This window comes from Anabas testudineus, chromosome 15 (genome assembly GCF_900324465.2).
Source record: "Anabas testudineus chromosome 15, fAnaTes1.2, whole genome shotgun sequence".
NCBI classification, from domain to species: Eukaryota; Metazoa; Chordata; class Actinopteri; order Anabantiformes; family Anabantidae; genus Anabas; species Anabas testudineus.
Window position 1 is genome coordinate 4,001,291 of NC_046624.1, and position 8,513 is coordinate 4,009,803.

General features: G+C 38.5%; 1 protein-coding gene across 2 annotated transcripts in view; it reads left to right on the forward strand.

The window, feature by feature from the left end:
• The window catches only part of LOC113159205 (gamma-aminobutyric acid receptor subunit pi), a 32,002-nt gene extending 23,830 nt beyond the window's left edge, over positions 1-8,172 (forward strand). For both annotated transcript variants that reach the window (XM_026355782.1, XM_026355783.1), the window contains exons 5-10: positions 242-459; positions 2,854-2,936; positions 5,864-6,001; positions 6,120-6,272; positions 7,369-7,559; positions 7,770-8,172. In XM_026355782.1, coding sequence (XP_026211567.1) covers positions 242-459; positions 2,854-2,936; positions 5,864-6,001; positions 6,120-6,272; positions 7,369-7,559; positions 7,770-8,135 — 1,149 coding nt within the window. In that variant the 3' untranslated portion in view covers positions 8,136-8,172. The remainder of the gene's footprint in view (positions 1-241; positions 460-2,853; positions 2,937-5,863; positions 6,002-6,119; positions 6,273-7,368; positions 7,560-7,769) is intronic.
• Positions 8,173-8,513: the final 341 nt, after the last annotated feature.

Consider the following 8,513-nt stretch of genomic DNA (forward strand, 5'->3'; position numbering starts at 1 on the left):
AAACACACTTGCTGACCTGGAGCAATGCTGAGGATTATTGTTGCTTCAGGCATAGAGGGGCTTAGGGACCTGACACCAACAATACTCAACAATGCACCCAAAAGAAAAGTCTCAAGCTGACTAATGAAATTTAAGTAGAACTGAGAGGCTTGGTTTGCAAAAACCAGACTTGCCTGTTATCATGTTGTGGCCATTCCTGTTTGTTATATCTGTTGTTTACGTTTGGGCTCCAATCCTGCAGGACTACACTGCCACTATATTCCTCCGTCAGCGCTGGACAGATGAGCGCTTGGTGTTTGAAGGCAACAAGAGCCTGAGTCTTGATGGTCGGCTAGTGGAGCTCCTTTGGGTCCCTGACACCTTTATTGTGGACTCCAAGAAGTCCTTTCTCCATGACATCACCGTGGAGAACAGACTGATTCGCATCTTCCCCAATGGGACTGTCCTTTATGCGCTGAGGTTAGATTCTAAACAAGTTTGTTGCTTTATTTGTTTCTTTATTAGTGTGTGTGTGACTGTTTTGTCCTTCTCTAATAGACAATGAAAAGTAGGCCAGGGAGTAAAGAAGATAATGGATGAGGGAGAAAGCGCATGTAGTATATGAGATAATGCAATTGCAAAGGCGGGAGTTCTGTCAATTCTATTAGATTAGATATTGGGTATTGAATTGTATGAGCACAGGTGCATGTGATTGGTCAATAGCAAAGAGCCGTGGCCTAACAAAGCAACATACTGTAAGTCTCTTCAGGGTCTTGCCAACAGAAATGTTGCTATGTACAAGGGCTTAACATCTGACAAGCTCTGTTTTCTGTAGGCAAAGCAAACAGGATATAGATGGGTCATTTGATCTAGAGAGTGAATTTGATCAGTGTTTCTTAATGTAGATGTAGGGTGATTTGATTCACACATCCTGCAGATTTATACCTCATGCTTTAAAGGTTCATGGGTGGATTGTATAGGAGCTGTATGCTGTCCTGATTCGATTCCATTGCCTCGTCCTGCAGTGCCTTTATCTTTATGGGAGTGAACTTTATGTGGATAATACTGTTGTGGTTGCAAACTGTGAGTGAAGTCCCATGGGAGTAATTCTCATTGTTCTAATGGCAAGTTTGAAACTGTGATGGAGGAGTAATGTAGATCAGTTAAGTTAATAATTTCTCTATGTATTGGATTCACCAGGGGGACACTGCTTTGCTTTCTTTGGGGATGGGTACCAGTATGTGAACTTGCTTGTACCACAATTTATATTCATGATTTTATGTTACAGTATGTTGTAAAAAACCTTTTGTTGATTTAAGCTGATATGTGTATACAGTATCTGTATCCTTGTGTTTGTAGACCCAATATAGGGAACTTTACCATTTCTCTATTTTACTGTGACACAGACAGTGTGGAGGTGGGTAGTACTTCACAGTCGGAGAGCAGGACTAGTGAGAGTAGAACCAGGCAAAAAAGATGTCAGGAGATGGTTGGCCACCTCAGAGAATTTGGGCTCTGAGAAAGGACAGAATAAAGTGAGATATGTGAGGTAGTGGTGGAAAGAAAGACAGTTGTGGTAAATGTTTCAGTGCAATACCAGGGGGAACGCATGAGAGGCACTGAGGTGATTGAAAGCGAAGTTTGGTCAGTTAAGGGGGGAAGTTCAATTCAATAATTACTGGTCACTTTATAATAGATTAGGATTGGCCAATATCCTAAGTAATGGAACAACAATATATTGTTTTAATTCAAGGGGTCTAACAACAGTGGGATTAACCATTCAGGAATTACAGCCATTTCCATACACACATTTTGGGGGCTCATAAATAATGGAACTAACTAGCATAATTACACAAATAAGGATAGCCTGTAATACTTGGATGCAAATCCTTGACTCCCTCAAGTCTGGAACCCATGGATATGACCAAATGCTGAGTTTCTTCACCTGAGATGTTTTGGCAGACCTTTACTGTGGCTGTCTTCAGCTGCTGCTTGTTTGTAGGTCTTTCTGCCTTCAGTCTTGTCTTTATCACGGGAAAGCCATGCTCTGTCAGGTTGAGATCAGATAACTGACTTAGCCAGTGGAGAATATCCGATTTCTTTAAATTTAGAAACTCTTGGGTCACTTTTTGCATTAGGTCATTGTCCATCTGTACTTGGAAGCACTTATAGTTTTCCAAACTGTTTTTGCATATGTTTTTTAGCTTTTTTTTTTCAGCCTAAGAGACCCTTACTTGCACTCTTGACCTTGTGAGAGTCCAGTGAGGTACACAGATCACATTTCATTTCTCTGTGCTTTATTCATATTTGTGGTGGGGACGTTGTATTAGTTTGCAGTTGACACGTTTTAAAAATCCTCTTAACTTAATAAAAGGTATATTAACGGCTTAAAAATTCAGGTATGGTAGTCCTAAAAATCTTTGTATGTGACTCAAATGCATATATTTTTGTTTTAAAACATGGGAAAATTTATATGTTTAGAATAATATTTTTATTTTAGTGTCCTACACTGCCTCTAACCTCAGCAGAATCTGTAATGCATTTGACAAAAAAAAAAATAACATCATAGATTCATAAAATATGTAAATGTGTAACCAGAGTTACCTCTCCCTTATGTCAAGTTTGAACTTTTGTTTGCTGTTTCTTCATCAATTGCTAATTATTATGTGGATTTACATATTTTATTTTATTAAACAGAGAAAAAATAGGAATACCGTTCTTATGAGTGCAGTCTTGTGACCTAGGCCTTCACAGACATGTCAATCCTGCTGTTCTGAAAGGGCTGCTCAACCTTTTTATTTATGCTGCAGGAAAAACTATTATGGAATTTACTTTTAATAACATTTGTTTTATTTGTTTGTTTGTTTCTTTAAGGATTACTACCACTGTAGCCTGCAACATGGATCTGACCAAGTATCCCATGGACAAGCAGACCTGCACCCTACAACTCGAGAGCTGTAAGGACACTTCATACTTAATAAAGATCTGAACAGATTATGTTCCCTCATCGTCCAAACTGTGTGTGTGTGTGTGTGTGTGTAAACTAAAGTTTACCTTTATAAGTGTTAAAATAAAACTGTTTTATAATGCTTTGCAAGTTTAACATAAATTGCAGACCAAACGCTTCACTCACTGTGTTAACAGCTTGGTAAGTAAGCTTGGTTACTTTTTTCCCACAGGTGGGTGAGAAGCTGTATATCTATTCAGAATTAAGCTAGAGGCAGGAGGTAAACAGATTGCTTGGCCCACACCAAAGCTCAGAAAATTCACCTCAACACCTCAAAATCACACTAATTTAATACAATGTATCTCGTTTGTTTTAATCTATTAAAGACACATGTAAAAACTAAAAGGTTGTGCTTTTACAAGGAGTCTTGCATGTTGACCTACATGCACTAAACAAACAAGACACAACATTTTAATAATTTAATTGGTGCTGGTACTATAGCTGTACTGGAACGAATGTGCCTAAAGATACACACATATTACATACAATATAGCAATAGGCACAAAAGGCTTTAAAAATCTTTCTGTGGTTAACAATTCTAGATATTTCTGAAATCAGACAAGAGATTCTCATAATTTAGACAGATTTCCACTAGTTAAACGTGGGAAACAGATGGCACTAAGTTTAATAATAAAGTAATCTATTACTTCCATCAAATCATATGACAAGAAAGAGGGTTTTTTTTGCCCGTGCAAGGGATAAAAAGAATCCCCCCCCCCCTCCCCGCCTCCATCACTCATGTATTGTGTTTGCCACCTAGGCTAAGCTAAGTCTGATCCCTGCCAGAAACCCACCAGGACCTCACTGCCAAATAAAACATTTAACAGCAGCTCTGGTCCCACTTACCAGACAAAAAGACATCTGGAGGTTAAAGTTAGGTAACTGAAAGGATGATGGATCCTTTCTCTGCTGCATCAATAATTCCAGGCTAAATATCAACATCTTTCTCTGTCTGCCTCTCTTCTCTATCCCCTCTTACAATCTCTCTCTCATCCCGCTGCTGTGCCCCTGCCTCCTCTTACTCCCTGTCACTCTGTGTTCCTCCTCTCCTTGCGCTTTCATCTCCCTTATGCCCTCTCTATCCTTTTATGAAGATGTATATTCAAGGATTTATTTCCTTTAATGCTTTGCCAAAAGTGGATCCTCTGCATAGGAGGAAGGTTTAAAGAGAATGCCTTTGTGGGCGGGTGTGGGGCGTTTTGATTGGGATTGTGGGAAAATACACTGCCCATCCAAAAAAAATAGTCACCAACTTGATTTCATAGGTTTAATAGGTAAGAGCCTCCCACTGGATAATTACTGCATATATTTTGACAATATAGAGTCACAGTCTTTTATGTGACCTTTAGTAGCATTGTTTAAAGTCATTAATTGTGATTTTTTTTTTTTCAAGAACAAGCACAGAAAGGTTCTGTATATTCATATGTAAATCTTTCCATGCTATTACACAACATGCCATATTGTCTCTCTAATTTGTACAGGGCCTTACATCAGGAAAATAATGAGTTGTTCTGGTAAGAGAATTACAATAAGAGAGAGAGAACAGCACATTTATAAACAGGACCTTTCAGCATCAAAGTCATCACTGCCCATCATCAGACTTAGCTCTCAATATCATGTCTCAAACTTAGTATTCTTTTAAAGGGACCAGGTGAAAACTAATGAAAGGGTATCGGATCAGTTGAGAGTTGTGTATTCCAGCTTCAGCTAAAAGCTCTTGTTTTTACTTGTCTTATTCTCTTGCTCCCTCTGCAGATAACTTAGAAAAATACACCTAGGATTAGGTTTAGCCTTGTTTGTCACAACGTATTGGTCTGTAACAAAAGTTATAATGAAACCATGCCTGCTCCCAATTTTTTTTCTTTTGTGTTGATCACTCAAAAGCACATTAAGCTGTGGCTTCTTTGACGGTCTCCATTCTGGATTCCCTGTTATACAGGTTCCCTAGGTCACAGTGCAATGTGCATGATTAGTTTATGTTGCTTTTCATCAGGACTTTCTTATTTGTTACCCCCTTTGAAGAATTGATTGAACACCAAAACACATTTCCATTTGTAATTCTTCACTGTTTCACACTGAGTTACAGTAAATAATGAGATTTTTCTGTTTCCACTGTGACGATAACTATATACAGTACAGAGTGGGGGTGTTCCAGTTAGTGTGTCAAATTCAAGTGTTGTTTTAACTCCAGATATATTTGAGTGTTGCACTGTGCATGATTTTCCCATTTTCTTCTCAGGAGAACCATGAGTTGTTAAACTAGCTTTTCAGAAAGTGTTTTCACACTTCCTTTGGTTCTCTTTCGTGCTGATATTTAGCATAAGTGGGATTTTACCACCCACTATGAGCTGCAATTCCTAACAATTCAACCGTGGATCAGGCTTTAGCAAAGCTTTAGCAATTAACATCTCAGCTATTTCCACCAACTGCTTTAGAGTTTAGTAAAACTGACTGTTAATACTGTTTCTAAATCACAGTTGTCACTCCATCACTATAATTTTAAACTCTAGCTTCTTTCTATGTGAATTTATTGTGTGCTGGTAATGTTTTCACCCACACATAGGAGATTAATATTTGTGTTCATCTGTCAAACACAAACTGTTTAGGTGTGAGAAACACAGCTGTCTTTGTCTTTATCTATTAGGTGTAGAGTGGCAAGAAGTATGAAGATAATTCTGATCCTTCGTGATCGTTATTGAGAACAGCCATAAAAACTGCATAGTTGTGAAGTATGTGGCTCCTTAGCTAATAACTTACTAATGTTCTCAAATTTTAGGTGCTGGGTAGGTAGCATACATGAGCTTACTGGAATTTCTTCTTTGCAGCTAAAACATTTTGTAAATCTGTAAATCTCTCTTCTTTTTTTTGTTTTTACAGGGGGTTACAACATCAACGATGTCATGTTCTATTGGACCAGAGGAAATGAGTCTGTCAGTGGTTTAGACACTCTACAGCTGGCTCAGTACACAGTAGAAGACCACTACACATCTGTTTCAGAGGCCATCTATGAAACTGGTAAGTTACATTCAAGACCATTGTGTGATGTTACTTGCAGAGCAGTTAACAGCAGTTTTTCATTCACATCGTCGTTAAGTTTTTGCAAGAACATTTACTGGCTTTGTCCTTCTCCAAGGCCATTACCCAAAGCTGGTTTTCCACTTTGAGCTGAAGAGGAGCATTCTGTACTTTATCCTGGAGACATACGTCCCCTCGAGCCTTCTGGTGGTCCTTTCATGGGTTTCCTTCTGGATTTCCCTATCCTCTGTTCCAGCACGTATTTGTATAGGTATGGGGCAAATAAATGCTGTTTTGCTCAAATGTGAAATGTTACTGAGCAAATGTCACATAATTTCGTTCTAACCCTTATGTGGACATTGTGTATTATTATAGGTTCATTGTTTATTTTTGTCCTTTTTCATTGTTTGACTGAGAGTTTGAATTTAAACAGTGATGACTTTCAGACATACAGTAGATGTAGCTGAATTAGATCCACTCAAACACTCAAAACAACCACAAGATACTCCACTACATGGCCCACTAGATTTTTTTCCAGTGAGGTTCCTCATTCTTCTGTGTTGGCTGTTTTTGCTTTTTCACTGAGTTTAAGTATCTTTACTAATTTAAAAGAATAATTTGCATCTGCTTTTAACATTTTACAAGACTGACACGACTCTCATGTTTGCAGAATATATGCAGTTAGAGAGAGGAGTTAAAATAGAAGAGGGCCAAAGGTTTAAAAATATGTCCACCAGCTTCTTTAGATTGGTAATTAAAAGTACAAATTCGTTTAAATTAACAGTACTGTTTAATTTTGTTCCTGGGGTATTTCCATCACTATGCAGTTAACAAACAAGATACAGCAAATTAATTACTGAGCATTTTTGTATTTGGTAGGCTTATTTTATTTCTTTGAAGAGAGCCAGTATAGCTGCTTCTTGTCCAGGACATATGGTAAGCTCCAGAGCTCTAGATTTGAACACAGAGGAATGATAATCATTCTGTTGGGAAGTATTTTAGGAGAATCTGCCATGCCCCAAGTCAAAAAAGTCACCAACAGGAATTCAGAACTTAAGGCCAAACTGGAGTTATGAATAGGACACTGTCTATGCACTTGTATAGACAGATATGTCTTTATGTAGTTGCAAGGTAGAACTATGATGATACACAAAATATTTGTAACTATATTTATGATGTGTGATCCACCTTTGCCATTAATGCATACAAAAGAATACATTTTATATAAGAATACATTTTACATACATGTTGCCTTCTGGATCTTATATATACATGTTAAAAATAATTATTTTATACATTTAACACACTGTAGATGTGGAGCAGTTGATTGGAGGATGTGTAGTTCACCAATGTGTTTTCTCTACAAGGAGTGACAACAGTACTGACGATGACCACTCTGATGATGGGAGCAAGAACATCTCTACCCAATGCCAACTGCTTCATCAAGGCCATAGATGTTTACTTGGGAATCTGCTTCAGCTTTATCTTTGGGGCACTCATTGAGTATGCTGTGGCTCACTTCTGTATCCTGTCACACGCCGACTCACACGCACTCCTGGTGAGCGCCTCCTGACTATACTGTTTAGTTCATTGTTGTGGTCATTGCTGTTACGGTCACAGTCATTGTTCTCATGATGGCAGTCATCGTCATCACCATCATTCTCATCATCATGTCATCATGAGCTCTTTATGGTGAGTTGAACAAGTGCTTCAAGATTTCTGTTTTTTTGTTTTTATTTAAAACTCATCCTATCTCACTGTCTTGCAGTACGGCCACCACATGCATGACTTTGATGATGAAATGAACGGCATCGTCACGACCATCTCCAGTCACTCCAAGAGAGCTAAGCGACGCAAGGAGCCTGCTGCAAGTCCAGCCCCAGCTCCCTCCTCTACAGAGCTCGCTGTAAGCCCATCCAGCCCCTCAAGCAGTGAGCCTAAGCCTGAGGCATCGCCTCCGGAGCACACCAACTGGTGCATCACTGTCCTGGTCAGCCTCCGCAAAATCATCCGCTCCATAAACTGCTGTCACGTGGAGAACCCCCATCACATAGACAACTATTCTAGACTAATCTTCCCCCTGTCTTTTGTCATGGTTAACCTCCTTTACTGGACATATTATCTGTATTTTTAGCATTTGCTCGAGAGCAACATGTCTTCCACAAGACAAGTTGATTTTACTGTATGTACAGTAAATGTTATGTAGGTGTGATCTGAGATGAGTGTGTACAATTTCTACATATGGAGTTATTTATTCATGACTAAAGTCGCACAGAAAATGGTCACATATATAATTACAGCTCTATTTTAAATTGGCTTCATTAAATTCAGTGGGCCTACCTGACATTAAGTGGTAAGATTTGATCAATTCTAATCCACCTTCAAATAAATAGAACATTGGTCAGTCTGCATCCTTCTAGCTCTAGTATATTTATAGGTTTTTACTTTTACGTGTAGGTATAACATTTTACATGAAAATAGGAAAAATAACACATGGCAGCTGTGTTTAAAG